Source organism: Neocloeon triangulifer, unplaced genomic scaffold (genome assembly GCF_031216515.1).
Source record: "Neocloeon triangulifer isolate White Clay Creek 2 clone unplaced genomic scaffold, ASM3121651v1 ptg000005l, whole genome shotgun sequence".
Classification (NCBI taxonomy): Eukaryota; Metazoa; Arthropoda; class Insecta; order Ephemeroptera; family Baetidae; genus Neocloeon; species Neocloeon triangulifer.
This window is the reverse complement of record NW_026775548.1, coordinates 1,842,896-1,860,736: the sequence shown is the minus strand read 5'-3', so window position 1 is coordinate 1,860,736 and position 17,841 is coordinate 1,842,896. Positions and strand designations below refer to the sequence as shown.

Here is a 17,841-nt window from a genome sequence, read left to right as displayed (position 1 = left end):
GCCTATTGTTGTAAAATACTTTGATTTTACTTTGCCGATAAGAAGTGTTTTTGTTTTCAGATTTTGTCATTGCTTTAATTATTATTTTTTTCTAATTTTTTACAATATATTATCACTGAAAGATAATTGACAAACAATTATTTTAGGAGGGAAACATTGACAGAGAGGCAAACAAAAAAAACTCTCCATCCGCCCCACTGACGTGAGTCTCAATAGACTTAGTTTTGGTTAACAATTTATATTTAGTTGCAAAATGAAGTAAATTTAAATGCTCTAATTTCAATTATTTTCAGAGATTTTCCATAATTTTAAGTAATATCAGCAGGTAAATTATTTCATTAATAAATTTAAAACAAGTTATAGAAGCATTTTAGCCGAAATGTTAAACAGAGTTACATAGTTAATTTTTTTTGCAATTTATTAGGGTTGAAATAATAAAAACAATTAAATTTATCGGAATTTAATTATTTTTGTTTCAACAAAGACTTTTTTAAACTTAAACTGAGCAAAATATCATTGAAGAAAACCTCATTAAATCAGATGACAGGACATTTATGGTCAAAAGTCAAAAAGAGGATTTTTTCATCATTTTTTTGCATAATAAATATTTTCAGTAATTTTTTTTTAATAAATGTTTCTATGAATTTCAGCATAATTAATTAATGATAAATAAATCACTGAAACTAATTAAAACAACAAAGAAAAAAATCTGTGTTCCTTGAAAGTAGTAAAATCAGAGTTCGCCGCTGCAATTCGCGCCACCCGCACGAACAATAGAAATTAGTTTGTGCGATCGCCGCGTATGGGCGCTGCAGTCGACGTTGCTGCGAGTCCATCGACGGACGGCGATCTCTCCTCCGCGGCCCCCAGCCCCAAATCAGCCAAACAAACGGATTTTCTGGCCTTTCGGGGCCAGCGGGGGCGACGCAGTGGGCGCCGAAGCACGTTTGGCGGCGCCGACACGAGGATCGGGGCCGGGGCGCGCGGCCCGCGGCGGCAGGTGCGCCGAGAAAGCTCGTTGAAGGAGCAGCTGCTGCTCAACAATAGACTGCAGATGGCCCGAGGGGCGGGTTAGTCACTCTTCTTGGCCCCAACAATCACTACCCTCAAGATACAGAAGATAGATCTGCTAGTCTGCTCGTCGACATGCAACCCTCGGCCATGTAAGTCTCGAAAAAACAAAAAAACGGCGCCGAACAAGAAAGGGAAAAAGTTAATTTCTCTTCGTCGAGGGGGTTGGGCAGGGGTGGCCTCGTGACTTTTAAGCTTTCAACCCCCTCGTGATTGCTAGCTCTTTAAATTACTTCAATTTGATATAAAAAAATCATTCATTCGAGCCACAGTTGAGTATTTTTATCTTAAATTTTGCCTAACAATTCAATTGTTTCATTTTTAAGGGATGTTTCTATTTTATAAATTTTAATTTTTTAGTTTAAATGATATTGAGAACGGTTTGCAACGGGAGATTGCTTTGTTGTTGGATTTGTTTGGCTGTTCAAGTAGGATTTTACGGCTGCGTAAGTTAGTAGGGCGAGAATTACTCCGAGGCCCTTTCCCGAAGCAATAATAATAATTTGTCTCGCTTCTTCTTTTAATTAAGCACACAATTCTCTCAGCGAATGCACCATTTAATTGGAACTGTCCGTTTTCCTTTCGAAAATTTTGAGAATATTTCAAATCAGAAAGTATTAAAGAGGATGGAACCGCCTCGGGGCACAAAATCCTCCGCAAAAAAAGTTAATTTAGGCCATAAGGATCATTTGATAAACGGAAAATTATTATTATTTTTCATTTGCCTACCTTCCTTAATAACCCTGCTACAAATTTGGCACCAGAAAATTGGGGGTCACCACATAAATTTTGAAAAGAACATGCGTGGTTTAAAATTTTTCTACTTTCCGAAAAAATCAAGTTAATTTTTGAGCTCTTGAAATAAATTGATTTCTGCAAATTTATTATATTTTGATTCTTCAATTACTCGAGTAATAATAAATTTTCATATTTTCCAAAATCCAATATGGCCGCCGGAGATAAATAAGGGTTTACTAAAACTGCTGCCAAATTAATTTGGTTATAGATTTTTTAATTTTCTCGGCGGTAGGTTGAAGCTAATAAACCAAGGTATCTTTTCTTAAAGGGCACCTAATTTCTAGGTCAAAGGTCACTGACCGTGGCAAAAGGTTAAAATTAAAAGTTGTTTGCGCCTTGAAAAGAGGCAACCTGACAAAAAATCCGAGATAGCCAAAAGATGCACCGTATCATTTTGCATCAGAACCAAATTTTAATAATTTTTAACAAGCCGCTTAGAAAATATTAAATTTATTTTAAAATAATCTATTCCGATGAAAGTTAAAAATTAGAATGTGAGCCATTTTTTAAACATATTTCATTCAAATTGTGTAAATTTTATTGAATTAAATTCAAAATTAAACTATTTGAAAAGTAAACATTGATATGCGGTTTCATCCACTTTAAAAAATCGATTCGACTTCCAAATGCGTAATTAATTATTCGCATTGAGCTGTTTTTTAATTGTCGATGAGAGCTATAATTGGGTTGACTGGTGGCTTTGTTGTTTTGCTGCGTGTCCGGGGCAGCGGTGGGAGGCCCTTGAAACGCGCCGCTTTAGAAAGTGCGCCAAGAGACACTCGTCGCGCGACGATTGTGGTGGCTGGCGCGACCGACCGAAATGGCCCCGATGACCCTTTAAGGCTTTTCCGCCGTCTCTGATTTTGGTTGTGTTTTGTTGCATCGATGCCGTGCAGGCCCTCGAGTATGGACGAGGAGCTGTGGCGGGCCCACAAGAGACGCAGCGCCGGCCCCAATCTGTGGCGCGGCCCCGACGGCGCCAACAACAACAATGCACCCCAGCAGATCACCCAGGAACACACGTGAGTCCAATTGTCTTTTAAAATCACAAATTAACAAACAAAAAAATCGTCTACATTAATTTGATAAGTTAAAAAGCACAAAATTGGACAAATTGTTTTTATATTTTATGAAGGAATTTAATTATTCATATATTTTTTACGTTAATTTGCCACGATTTATAATTGATTTTTTAAGCTTCAAACACTGTGAAAAAAATTAACCTCAAAGAACAAAAAAGTAAAATTTATTTTCGTTATCAGTTTGTGGAAATTTGGCCAACCGGAATTTACCGGCAAAGGATGCGGCTTAGCCAAAGATAAAATCCATTTTTTTTTAAGTCATGTTTTCCGTTTTGCTTACAAGTTTAAATTTGAATTGGCAATTTCTAGTTTTTGAAATTTAATTGTTCATATTTCCAAATCTTGCATTAATTTCAATTCTATTTTAAATTCAGTTTTATTATGATTGTAATTTAGATCTTCTCTTTAATTAACTCATTGTCACTCATTCTCTTCTAACTTCTGTTTTTGTTGTTGTCATGGATGGAGCTTTTCAAATGTTAGCCTTTTATCTTCTCTCACGCTCATGGTCATAGTTGTGTAAATTTGTTTAATTGATGAAGATGGGCATCGGTCGTCAAGCTAGAAAAATATCAATTAATTTCACTGAAGCAAAATTTGTTAATTTTTAACTAGTTTTGGCTGTTTTCATACAAAACAATTTTTTTAAATGAAAATTCCATAGACAAATTTATTTTCCTGAACTAATTTTCAAATTTTTTCTATTCACTATTTTTAAATTGAGCCAAAAATAAATACAAATTTAGAAGCATTTTGTGCAAACGATTTTTTAAAGTTATCAGTCCGATTAAAAAAGAGAGGCTGAAAATATTCACTTTTAAAAAGAAGGTTTCAGGCCAAGTTTAATTTAAAAAAGACAAATAAAAAAATTCTAAACTTCGATTAATCGAACCAAGAAATCCTTTATCTAATATATCAAAACTATAGCAAAAGTTTTGTTTAAACCAAATTAATTAAAGTGATTACGCATTTCATTCCTCGTCTCTTTTGCAATCTGCCGTGAAATTATAAAAAAAAAGAAGAAGAATTCCCATCTCATTCTGTTTGGGCGCTTCTGGGAGTGCGTGTGTCATTATGCATTTTTAACGACCAACCTTGGCCAGTGTTTGCCAACATCTTTCGCACAACTTTTCCGTCTAAAACTCTTAAACTCCGCAGGCAAAGAACAAAACCAACTGACAGTGCGTACAATTCTAAGGTTGGAATGGAATTCTTTCTTTCTCTGAAATGAAAATAAATTCCGATGGATTCACCCTTGAGGAAAAATTGAATTTTATCGCCAAGGCTGAGCTGATAAATGAATTTCGCCCCCCGCGCGAGTGTTGTTTCTTTTTTTATTTGTTGTTATTTTCCGTGGTGCGTGTCACGTGTTCCGAGAGGCCGTGCAAGTGTTCCGACGACGAGGAGCGGCCAATCTCTCTCCTTAATTAAACTGCTTCCGCGATTAATTTCACTTTTCGTTCGCCCTCCGGTGCGAAATCGATTTGGTAAACTCGTTTGCCACTGACGGAAGCTTCTGCGATTTTGAATAATTCAACGCGTAATCCAGATTTGCCAGTTCATCGGTCCAAGCTGGTTAAAATTTAGCGTTTATTGAAACGATTGGTTTTGATTAAAGATTACAATTATTTATTTATTTGTTTAGATCGTAAACCAATTTCTATAATTTTTTCCTTCATTTTAACTGTGATATATTTTAATTATATTTTCTAACAAAATCTCCTCAAAATTTACATTTTTAAATTAATTAACAAATTTTGATGTTTCATAACTATTTTTGTATCAAAACTGTCAAAACTTTCAAAAATATTTATTTTCATCATAATTTAGGATTGAATTTTATAATTTATTGTTTTGTTATTTCTCATCCTTCCTGAATCTAAGCTAAAGATGATTCGATTTGGAATTTTTCCTGGTTTGCCTCAGCTGTTTTGTTTTGCGAGCGGACAAGTTTGCCTTGATCAACCTTGTCTCTCCGTCACGCATGCCATCCCGACGCCGCCTCTCGTATTATTTTTATATAATATGTCTCTGCCCACTATTTTGCAAGCCGGCAGCAAAATAATGGCGAATCCTCACTTAAAACGATTAATGATGCTTCAGCAAAAACATTGTTGCTGAGATTTTGAGCTTCGAGAAGTCGTAAATGGCGTGATTTTTTTCGCTTCTTATCTGTTTATTGCTTCAATTCGCGCGTGCAATCCAAACTTAAGCAGACTTCTTGTGCAAACAAACAAACTCGCCGCAGCCTTTCATCCGGCCTTCGTTTACGCAAGAACAAGGAAAGAGAGAAAATGATCTTTGCGATCTTTGTATCACGGGGAAAATGTGAGGAAAATTCATGGCGCTTCTTTCCGGGTTTGAAAGCGTTTTGCTCTAAAACTGCCGAATTTAAAAATTAATTTATATCTAGATTAAATAGGATTGAGAAAGAATATCAAATATTTCTTTGTAAATTATAGATTTAATTAATTGATGTGCAGCAAATTATTGATTTTATTTTTCCACCATGATTGACGAGATATTAATTTGGTTTTGAGAAAGTTTGGTGTGGCAAATTTTGAGAAATGAATTATTGAAGAAAATTAAAAAAAAAAAAATCACTTCCTTAATAAATTTGAATAAATTAAGTTTTTCTTATTTATCTTTTGAATTTACATTTTGGAAAATTATCATAAAAATTAATTACGCCGTTTTTTTCACTTGATTAAATTGAAATTTTGCAAAAAAAAATCAATATTTCTGAAAAAATTCATTTTTAAAATAAAATTGATTTTTTTTTTTTTTAATAATTTGAATGCGTTTATTACGAGCTTGAGAAAAACCAATGTTGAAATTAAAACTTTCAATTCAAATAATTATTACTGACGTCAGAAGTATTTCTATTAATTGGAGCAGAAAACAAAAAATTACGTAATGAGGAAAAACCAAATTGCATTTTATTAATTTAGTTCTTCTTTACTTATGATATTTTTCTCTCTCCCTTGAATGAACTATTTTTTTTGTGCGTTTCAGGTCGACGAGGGTGTCGTACGACATGCAGTGCTGGAGTCGGGGCGGCGTGCCCTGCACCTGCGGTTCGTGTCGCTCGCCGAACGCCGCCATGATCAAGAAGGGCACGGCCACCACCTCACGCTCTGACGTGATGAAGCGCTTCCGAGCGCAGCAGCAAGCGTGAGTTGATTATTTTCCCTGAACTGCGAACAAGGGGCTTCGAACAGACACACTCGGGTGGCTCCACTAATTAGTAAAATTTTCCTCAAAAAGCCTCGGAAATGCGGATTTGGACAAGTTTCCTCTTCCATTGTGTCCGGAATATCATTTCTGAAAATTAATTAATTTCGATTTTCGCGAGAATAATTCAAATTAATATGTTTATTAATATGCAAATTATACAATAAGAATTTGGAAATTCTAATTAATTAGAGAATTGGCAAAGAAATTCATATTATTTTTATAATTTTTTTAAAGTACTACAATTTCTTTCAAATTCACAATAATCTTAGGGCTATTTCCAAATCAATCTGGTTCTTTGGGTGGTCAAAAAGAGAAGCTCAAAATAGTGATTTTTGCAAAATTAGTGCTTTTTTAATTTAATCGCAATTGTCTTTGCTTCTACTTGAGCAAATTCAAGAGAACTTGCTGTTTTTTAAGCAATTGAAATTAAATTCAATTTGGCCATAAAATAATTAAAATCGTGAAATAAAAAAACTTCATATCAGCTATTAATTAAAATTAATTTCTGAACAATTAATCCTTTTTGAGGTCATAAAATTAAAAATTTTGAACCTTCAACTTTCACTGCACGGTCATAAATTTGTCAACGCTGATTTTCAAGCCATCTTTCACGTCACTTTTAGTCATAATTATTGTTTTAAATGCAAGCTGGATTTCTCTTGAATCGTCCTTAGATGGATTTAAGCGTTTGGAAACGAAAAGCCACGGATGCACGCGCGAGTTAAACGACTTCTTGATCCCTCTCGCGCGTTTTGGGCATCGCGGTGCGCACGCAATTTGCATAAGAAAAGCCCCAAGTGTCACAGTTGCATCCGCCGCCGGCGTGATTTACGCCGCCTGACTCACTTGTTTTCGTCGCCACACTAATTGTTATTCAAATATTATACTCTTGTTTGATCGCACATTGACGCAATTAAAGTATCAAAACAGCAGCCGCGATTTTTTTGTTTATCGGTGCCACTCGGTGCCGCGGCCTGGCTTGGAAACTCGATTCTACCCCAGCTGTGAATTGTTATTTTTTATTTTCCATTCCAGACTCGCAGGCTGGCGGGCTCGATTGTTACACTGGGCGTTTTTCTCCGCCCGACTAAATCAAAATAAAAACGCACACCCGACGCAGACGGAGAACAAAATCAAACTCACAATGAGATGAGGTTTTCAGTTTTGCCTCTCTTCGATTTCCTGTGTTCCTCCTTTGATGGAGTATTGTTTTTCGTTTATTGTCTCGGATTCCCACTTTCATCGTCGTGGGCGTCAATGTATCAAATTCATCTTCCGATGACGTCCGTTCCAAGGGGAAAAAACCAAACCTTGTAAATCATCCGTCGAAAAAAAATAGATTTTTTTCATTTATTTGACCTAGTTGATGTTTTTTCGTAATTGGAAATGTTCTCAAAATAACTTTCAGTTTATTGATTTCATTTTTGTTTTCATTAAACAATTTAAATTAAAATGACCTCATTAAGCTTCACAGTTAGAAAATCGTCTCATTGTTTCGAGCTGTCCTAAAATTAAAAAAAAATGTTTATTTTTAAAATCACGTTAGATTTCCAAACATGCCTGATTATGAAAATTAAAAAAACTAAGCCTACTGACAAGTCTCACTGTCGATTTTATGAAACTAATTTATGAAACAATTTTTCCAAAAATAATATTTAATTGATTTTCATTTTATTTCGAGCTTTCAGTTAAATTGGATTCTATTTTATAATTGATTTCTTAAACGTTTAATTGATATAGAGGAATGCTCGGTTTTGTAATTAAATTGCCAAATCGGTGTCACTTTTTATTGTGGACTCACCGAGAGGCTCGTTTGCTCGCTCACTTTTGTCAGTGAAATTTAATCGTCATGCAGCGACGCCGTGGGTGTATTTTTTTATTTATTCACTGCGTCCATTTCAAACACCGGCAAGCATTCATGTGAACAAACGCCGCGTTCCATTAAGTTGAAAAAAAAATTACACTCCCCGCAGATAAAACACCGTTGGCATTTAAATCCATTCCCAGCTCACAAAATACAAATTTCCATGCGACTCTCCCACGCCCAGTCCGAGTGAGTGAGAACAACGCCGGTGTTTAACCCCGCAAACGAGTCTAATCTGCGCGATTGTTGCCTTCATGAAATTTTAAAATAATAACAAAAATAATGCATTCTCATTCGTTACTTTCGGAGAGAAGAAACTTTTGAGGGTATTTTTTTTAATAATTTTTGTTGGTTCGTTAAAGCGTGCACTTTTTGAATATGCTAATTAGGCGCCACGGCTAATTAACCCTTTAATTCGATTAAAAATTTTGCTCTGGTTGCGAGAGGAAGTGGCTAATTGTGATGGGCGTCGTTACTTTCAAACTCGAGGCAAGCTATTTATTTTTTCGCCCATCGGCAGCAGACTTTGGGAGAAAGTTGGATTGTTTGGCGGACTTTTTACTTTTTGTGTGCCATCGCGACGCCGGACAAAAGACATAATGATATATTTATAGTTGCCTCGGACGAGCGACTCATGAAAAATGCCATTGTGTCTATAAATAAATACCGCTTGAAATAGTTTTCGGGGAAATTGCGCTGCTTTTTCCTGGACCTTTTGCGCGTCTTTCAAGAGAATTATAGCGTTCATTGAAATCCAACAAAATTTATTTCCTACGAGCTATTTTTAGCAAACAGATTAATTTTTAGTAAATTGGTAAATTTCTGTTTAATAATAATCTATAAAAAATCAGTCAAAAGTTTGTCACCCTTAATAATGAAAAAAAAAATGAGTTTTTCTAAATCCTGTTTTTTGCGAGAGAATAAATGAATTGAATTGAATTGAAAAATTAGTTAGATTTATAAGAGAGAAAAAGTGGAAATTTAAAAACAATTACCAAAAATCACATATTTGAGTAAATAATCACTTATTTTTATCATTTTTATTGAAAATAACTTATTTCGATATTTTTTAGACGCATTAAATTATAAAATTTCACGTTAAATAAATCATTTTAAGAAAGATACACTGTTTGAAATAACTACAGCCTAAAAGTAAAAACTATTGATTTAATCTCTAATTTTCGAGTAAAAAAAGGTTTTCTTCGATTTTATTTTCACAATTGAAAGGAAATATACATTTCCAAGAAATAGAATTTAATAAAATATTTCCTCAATTTCAAAATATTTTGATATTTATTGAAATAGATTTAATTGAATGTGGCAATTTTAATTAATTTATTTTTATGAATTTATTGGCTTTAGTTGTATCGCAGCATAATCAGGATTAATGCCACCCAAAAGTTGATGACATGATTGCGACGTGCCCTATCAATTACCACCCGTGAGCGATTCGAAGCCCCAAAAATTAGGCAGCTGGCGCGCGGCATGTGTTTGCCGTGGCAATCGCGTTGCGCGCATGTTTGCTGAGCTCTCTTGTGCGTGTCAACAGGTACGAGCTGTCGCCAGACCTGCTGGAGAAGCAGGTGGAGATGCTGGAGCGCAAGTACGGGGGTGCCAAGGCGCGGCGCGCCGCCCTCGTCATCCAGCGCGCCTTCAGACGCTACAAGCTGGTGCGGAAGTTCGCGGCCATCACCGCCATGGCCAAGGCCGAGAAGCGACTCAGCCGCAGACTCGAGGGCACCCCTGGCGAGTGGTCGCCCTCGCACCACTTCTACCAGCTCGGGGCGCCGCAGCGGCCCGTCTTCCAGGCCCCCCCAGACCAGCACCCGCCCTGCGACCAGTGCGCCAGCGAGGCCGAGGTCGTCATCAGGAACAACTTTGCAGCCCTCTACAGAGACCTCAGCGACCCCAAGCCCGCCGCCGCCGGTCACTCCAACAGGTTGACACTTTTATTTCCATTTTTTCTATCTATTTGTCCAGTTTAATTTAATTTTGATCCGGAACAACTTCAATTTAACCAGAGTTTTTCGTCTGGCAATTTAAATTAAATGAAAAGCTGAAATTTTTAATTACTTGAAACGGCCATAAATTTGGTTCTAATTGACTTAGACACGTTTTCTTGACGTTTTCATATTATTTTTGATTGTGTAATTTAACACGGTATTATTTTCTTATTCTTTGTTGTAAATTTACAAACTTTTATTTTCACTAAGAGCTGCAATTAACCAATTTAGTAATTTTTCCAGAGCAAACTAGCTCTACAAGCTAATAAATTAATTATCATTTCTCATGATTTGTAAATTTTAGCCGTTTTATTAGGAGCAAAATTGCAGAGAAATAAATTAATTATGTGCTTGCCAAATTACACTCCAACATTCACTATTCTATTTTAGTGGAATACTAAGGTTTTTAAAGCTCTCCTGACTGACACCTTTCTCTTTGAAAAAAGCTGTCTCCTCTAAATGCAGCCAAAAGACGAGAAAGTTGTTTGGCATTTCAACAGACAAGTTAGCATGCATTGATCAATGTTTTTTTTCTTACCCTTGAGAATTTCATTTGTCGAATTCATCTTCTTTTTCTTTTGTTTGATTTCCACATGCAAATTTGTAAGATTTGTAAAACTTTTTCCCTTTGGCAATTTTCACCTCAAGAACGAAAATCCTCATTCTATATTAAGCTTTGTGGTCTTTTATAAATACGCTTTCCACGAATTGCAAATGTCACGAAGCGGATCAATTTTCCTCACTGCTTTCTGTTGATTTCCAAGAGGAAAGTTTTTGCCACCCACCTGTGCGTTAAGGGTGATCCTCGTCGCGATGGAAGCCAAAGCAATCTGAATTGGCAGTTGCGCAATACCCGCCTATTCACTTAATTGTATTTAAAGACGAGCGGGGGCTTCCATTTGTAGCAAAATTTACATTTTTTCATGAGCCGCACAGCCAACGAGACCAGCTCGGTCGTTGTTTTTTCCTCTTCAAAAGAGCAAATACTCGCAGCACTGTGTTTTGCTGCAACTCAAAACATGGCACGTACAATGTGTCGTCAAAAACATGCAGGTGAAGTTTTATATTGTTGACCGATTACATAAGAACTCGACGTGTTTGTGCTAATTTTTTTTCCAATTCACACCCTTGCTCGAAAGTGACGCAAATGAAGACCAAATAATTTTTAATCTTGGAATAATTTGAACTTGCAGACCGCAATCAATGCGCGATCGCAGGGGCAACAGTGTGCCCTCGCCCCGCCAGGACGAGATGACCCCGAAGCAGCAGCAGTCTCTGCCGCCCCACATCCACCCTGCGCAGTTGCCGCGGAGCCATTCCGAGGCGGAGGACGGACCTTCGTACAGCCAGTTCGAGGAATACTGCGCCTACTACTGCAGCCATCAGCAATTCTCAGAGCCCGTCGTGCTCACCACTGCTACCCATTATTATGCCAAAGAGGAGACTGAGGTTCGCAGAATTTAATTTTATACTCTAAATTGAAACATAAATTTAATTAAAAATATTTTTTTTTATCTAAATTTTATAAATAGATTTGAAATTAAAATCTTCTGGCAATTTGTTTTTAAAATAAAAATTTTTGTAAACTTTATAAATTGATTGGATTTTAATATCAATTTCAGTTTTTTTTTTTCAAAATATTTGAAATCATTTTAATAAGACCATTTAATTTGAACACAGGTTCGCCGCATGGCGACGCCGACGACGATAATCACGGCGCCCCGTCCAGTGAGCAACAAATCAACCACGAGCACGCCGCGCCTCCACACGTCTACCACAAGCGCAACGAGCGGGGGCTCGCCGGTCCCTGCGTCTCAAGACTGGGGTCCACCCCACTGCAAGAAGGTGCCGCCTGAGGTGCCAAAGCGGACAACGTCGATCCTGAGTCAGCGCGCCAATTCCAGCAGTCCCAGTCCCTCCATCAATTCGTCGAGGAACAACAACTCGTCGCTGCTCAACGGCTCCTCGGTCATGAGTTCCTCCATGGAGAGCAGCAACTTGTCCATCAGTGATAGCAGCATATCTTTGTCCACGGAACGTTCCGAGAGTGAAGTCTGGACTAGAAAAACACAGGTAGGGATTTAAATAATCATATAGAAATTGAAACTATTTAGAATTATTAATTTTATACAAAATTTTAGTTTTTTTTACAAAATATAAGTACAAAATACCAATAAAATAAATAATTATGAAAATTTAAATCTTCCAGTAAAATCGCCAGTCACCTTTGTTTAATTCTTAGTCTTGATTTGATCGATTGATTGTTGTACTCAAAAATCTTCAACTGATATTACCTGTTTTCATAACAAGTGGACCTAAATGCCTGTGAATACTTTGATATCGCTTTTATCTTATCATTAGGAATTCTTTTGAGCCGATCGCAAATTCGAATGTTCATGAACAAGCAAACAAGCAGCCTCTCTGTCTAAAATTAGAGTCTGCTGTGACCCATTTGTTGCAATTATCTACTTCAGGACGCCGCCGCCGAATAAAATAAACAGTCACTGCAAAGTTTTGCTCGACCGGCAAGTCCAAAATTCCATTCTGCGCCGATTTCCATTCTTGATATTCGTCATTAAGACATACAAAGTACACAAATCAAGAAACTGGGCAGCGTTGTCTGCAGGGTGAGACAATAATGCATGAGTAACCAAAATTCCCGATACAATCATTAGAGTATTTTTCTTATCCTAATTTGCAATTGAATGCTCAACTGAACTTAATCATTTGGACTAACAATAAGGTCAAGTCTATTAATATTCAATGCCACTTTCTGATCAACCAACAAAGTCTGTACAAATTTCATAATCACCTTTAATAATAGTAATTAATTTTAATGATTATCATTTCGTGGAAATCCCCGAATTACTAAAGTAAACAGATTCATAGAAGTGCCCGGCTAAATTGCGCCCGAAGAAAACAAACCGATTTGTATCAAAGTTCACTCGACGGCGCGCATATCTGCCGTGCTAAAACAATCCTTGACCCCCGCCCGCTGATTATCTCTCTCGAGTGCTGCTGCAGCTTTCTTTCATCTTCAGTAAAGATGTGTCTGTTGCAGTCGCCGGAGCTGAGCGCCGTCTCGGCAGCGGCTCGTGAAGAGACCCCCACCCTGCAGGCGCAGCACGTCCAGCTGAGGGCCCTGAACGAGTCTCAGGTGTCGTTGTTCAAAGTGCCCGAGACGGTTCGCAAGCGGCAGTACCGCGTCGGCCTCAACCTCTTCAACAAGAAGCCCGAGAGGGGAATCAACCACCTGATCCGCAGGGGCTTCCTCGAGAACTCGCCGCAGGGCGTCGCCAGGTTCCTCATCACCAGGAAGGGTCTCTCCAAGCAGATGATTGGCGAGTACCTCGGCACCCTGCAGAACCCTTTCAACATGGCTGTTTTAGAGTGAGTTTCAACTTTATTATTAAATTGATATCAAGCAAAATTATTTTTTATCTAAATTCTTGAGTTTTACAGACTTGGTGCAATAATTAAATTATTTGAGCGATTCTGTCCTTTTGATGTTGCCGATTTGTTGTTTGTTCATTTTTTTGTTAGACCGTTGGTAATATTCTGAACAAACAGTTTTATTCTCACTCGACAGCATCATTTTTTTGCTGCCGATGCGTCATCTAACTGTCGCCGAAGTGCGTTTCACTTCCACTACTGACACTTGGCCTCAACCCAAGTTCACTTAACGAGGCTCAATTGACCTCTCAAATCTAATTTCACAGAAGCTGTTTTCCTCGATTTCAGATCGATTGCGTTTCAAGACGACCAAAGTCCACCTTTATTTGACGTCGTTGATCAAAAACGTTATTAATTTTCGCGACACAATTCGATTGGAATTTTTCCACAATGATTATGATATCTGATTCAAATTCTCTTATAGCAAATATTGCGATCAAACTTTATCGCTCGCTCTGTCAAGATTAACTTCTCAGTTGGGATCCAAAAATTAACCTCTTTTGCTAAATAAACACCCATTGAACCTAAATCTGATAAATATGATAGGAATCAGTAAATTTAATTATTTATTTACTTCTTTTCAGATGTTTTGCTCAGGAAATGGATCTGTCTGCGATGACGGTAGACGTGGCCCTGCGGAAGTTCCAAACGCACTTCCGAATGCCGGGCGAAGCTCAGAAGATTGAGCGTCTGATGGAGGTCTTCGGGCAAAGGTACTGCCATTGCAACGACGAGGCCGTGTCGCGCCTCCGCAGTCCAGACACAGTGTTTGTCCTCGCCTTTGCCGTCATCATGCTCAACACCGATCTGCACACGCCCAACCTCAAGCCCGAGCGACGCATGAAGCTCGAGGACTTTGTCAAGAACCTTCGCGGAATCGACGACGGCGCGGACATTGAGCGTGACCTGCTGGTTGGCATTTACGAGCGGGTCAAGAACTCCGAGTTCAAGCCCGGACACGACCACGTCACGCAGGTCATGAAGGTGCAGTCCACAATAGGTGGGAAGAAACCGGTGAGTTGAGCTCAATCAAAAAAATTAATAAATTTTGTCAAACGGAAATTTTCAAAAATTAATTTTTAGAATTTGGCATTGCCTCATCGAAGATTAGTTTGCTACTGCCGACTATATGAAGTGCCCGATATCTATAAGAAAGAGCGACCAGGCTTGCATCAGCGAGAGGTCTTCCTGTTCAACGATCTGCTGGTCATCACAAAAATCTTTAGCAAGAAGAAAAGTTCAGTCACATACTCGTTTAGAGAGAGCTTCACTTTGTGCGGCATGATGGTCTCAACATTTGAAACACCCCGTAAGTGTCAACAAAATTTTGAACCACAATTTTTTAAATGGAAAATTTCCAGACTACCAATTTGGTATCCGACTGAGTCAGCGAATGGACAACAGGGTGCTGGTCATGTTCAACGCGCGCAACGAGCACGACAGGTGCAAGTTCGCCGAGGACTTGCGCGAGTCCATCTGCGAGATGGACGAAATGGAGAATTTGCGCATCGAAGCCGAGCTGGAGCGGCAGAAGAGCGGGCGGCGCCGCGCCGTGGCCGAGAACCGTGACAGCGGGGTGGCCGACGTGGAGGTGGCTTTGTCGCCCACCGTGGCCACGCCTCACCCAAACGCCATGCCGCAGGCGTGTCCCGTCCCTGCCCCGGGGGACAGTAGCCCCGCGGACACGACTTGCGGCCTTGGGGGCCAGCAGGATGGACTCAAGCGCTCGGCGCTCAGCAACTCCCTGCTCGACATCCACGATCAATGTGAGTCCCTCACACCCAAATTAACATTCAAAATAGTTAGATTATTTCAATTCCAATGAAACATAATTTAAATTGGATCTTTTTTCGGATAAATTCAAAACTATGCCAATTTTCTAAAGTAATTTTTTCCTTTACTGAACTAAAATTGACCAAAATCTCTCTAAACTAATTTTGATCATATTGTTCTTACCAAATAATTGGCCAAATTAATATTTTTCGTTTGGATTTGACCTAATTTTATTTTGCAGTTAACGGGGAGAAGCCTCAGCGGCGCGGCAGTGTCGGCTCCTTGGACAGTGGCATGTCCGTCTCGTTCCAGTCAACCTCGGCCAGCACCCTGAGCAGAGACTCGTCTCCGCAGAACATGCAGCCGGCCACTCAGCCACAGCAGTACCAACAGCGGCCGCCGCAAAAGTCGGCGCCTCACCTCAGCAGTCAACAGCAGCAGTCATTTCTGGGCGGCATTTTTCACAAAAGGCGGCCGACGCGTCCCGAGGACAACTTTTGCGCCGCCGGCTGCAGAAGCACCGAGGTTTAAAGGGCCGGAGAAGACTGTATAATTTTGAAAGAGAGAAACTGCCAGAATTTCAAGGGAGGGTCAATATCACTAAAACTAGTCGTTGCAAGTTGAAATATCGGAAAATTGGGTGAAATTTTTTTTTACAGAAGTCATCGAAAAAGTCCTGCTCAATCTCAATAATTGGTCACAAACTCCGGTTCTGCACAAAAGTCGATGGCGCTTTCTCTTTTTCGCCCCCACAAGACAAAAGACGGTCTCTCTGCTCGCAAAATGTATGAGAATTAAACCAAAGAGCTGTCTCGGTTCCGGCTCAGCCCTTACTTTGCAAAATGATCTGGTCACAAGTAATAATCATGTATTGTGTAACTACTAGTAATTGTTGAGTGCCTGATAAGTGATACATGTCAATGATGATATTATTTTACGAACAAGTAGTCTCTTCACTCTGTTCCCTCACCGCACTAATCCTATTTTAATTCTTAATTTTGTGTTCTCTGTAGTTTTTCTCTATTCAGCTCTTGATTAATTTGATCTTCCTGTGTGTCGTGGTAGCTAAATTTTTTCTGTTAAGTTAGTCAGTCCGTCAGGGCTGTGATCAATCCGGATTCCTTACCTTCATACTGAAAATTTTGAGAGAAAAAAAGAAAATGGGACCAATAATTGCAGGAAGTCATTCCAGCTGCAAACGATCTCAGCATTTCCTCAACCCCCAAAAAGGAATTCGGCCTGATTTACATCCCTGGCCCGCGAGTGTCGATCTGACTTTTGTACCTTTACTTTTGTGTGTGGATGTTTCTCTCGTCGACGGATTATTTATTGACCACTGCATGAAGCTATGCAAACAGTCGTTTTTCTCACATCACCTCTTTTGTAATTATTATTATTTAAAAAAAAAATTAAGCTGAGAAAAGATAAAAGAAATGTCAAGTACTCTAGCATGCATGCCTCTTGTCTATAAATATAATAATAGTTCGTTAGAAGTGTATCAATCAAACTATTTAATTAACTTGCGCCTCTGCAGGGCAACAGTACTAATCAATTAATTAATTAACAATGCATTCATTCGACTACCATGTGATGTTAATGTCATTATACTATTATCATTTATATCTTTTAATTTGCATAATTTAAGCCGCATTATCCCTGGATGAGTTTTTTTTTTTGTGTGTCTCCCCCTGTGTATTAGTATTATTATTATTTCGATCGAGGAAGTACATTAATTGTTTTCACTTGTGATATAACAAAATATAATATCAACTTGAGTAATAAAATAATGCAATGAGATAATCCTTATTTCCTTTTGTTTCTTTTATTATTTTTCAGTTTTTTCTTTTTACAAAACTTAGTCCGACAAACCGTTCCTGCTCGATTGTATATGCATGTCCATCACACATGAATTCCTGCTTGAATTTGAATCCGTCTCTGGTTGAAAAATAAAATATACACTTCATAAATTATGAATGGAAAAATGTACACCCAAAGGCTGAAGACAAAACAATACAACTGTAAGAAAAATTAGGTGTCTCTCAAGCTTTTGTAAATAAAATTCCGCTCTCTCATTTTGAAAAAGGGCCAATTTCGACGGGTAAATTTTGCGCAATTAAGGGTGGAGCCGCTGCATGCAACACATGCAAAAAAATATAGAAAAACTTTGAAGGGTGATTATATTAAAATATCTCCATTTAAAATTGTAAAGCAAACACGTTATTTGCAGTTTTGGAAACTAATTTCTCTTTAAAAGAAGAAACTATAAAATAAAAATCTACTTAAATTAAAATATACAGCTTCTAAAATATTTCAATAGAACTCTCTGATATCCACCCTGTACGTATTATAAATACACACAATCCTATATCTTTCAGAAATGTACCCTCTGTAGCATAAAAAAATGGGAATATTTTTGGGCGAAATTTTATTAAAACGCAAAATTTGCTCTTTTCTTATAAATTGGCCTAAAACAATGCATAATTTTTTTAAGCAAAATTTGAAATTAATTTTCTTTTGTAATTCTCGAAGTTAAAGCAAAGCTTTTCAATCTCCAATCAGC

At 38.0% G+C, this 17,841-nt stretch overlaps 1 protein-coding gene across 1 annotated transcript; it reads left to right on the top strand.

Moving 5' to 3' along the window:
* Positions 1-822: 822 nt before the first annotated feature.
* LOC132193775 (IQ motif and SEC7 domain-containing protein 2) lies at positions 823-17,087 on the top strand. Its single transcript, XM_059614648.1, has 11 exons — positions 823-1,163; positions 2,766-2,891; positions 5,967-6,125; positions 9,602-9,991; positions 11,249-11,504; positions 11,736-12,128; positions 13,102-13,445; positions 14,093-14,522; positions 14,592-14,817; positions 14,870-15,274; positions 15,523-17,087. Exons 1-11 carry the CDS (start codon positions 1,147-1,149, stop codon positions 15,810-15,812), a joined length of 3,036 nt encoding a protein of 1,011 aa, XP_059470631.1. The 5' UTR covers positions 823-1,146; the 3' UTR covers positions 15,813-17,087.
* Positions 17,088-17,841: the final 754 nt, after the last annotated feature.

What these genes read in the sequence shown, in the direction of transcription:
- LOC132193775 (XM_059614648.1), top strand. An exon ending in CAGATCACCCAGGAACACAC is followed by an intron (nt 2,892 to 5,966) that starts GTGAGTCCAATT and finishes TGTGCGTTTCAG; the next exon opens with GTCGACGAGGGTGTCGTACG. An exon ending in GCTCGACATCCACGATCAAT is followed by an intron (nt 15,275 to 15,522) that starts GTGAGTCCCTCA and finishes TTTATTTTGCAG; the next exon opens with TTAACGGGGAGAAGCCTCAG.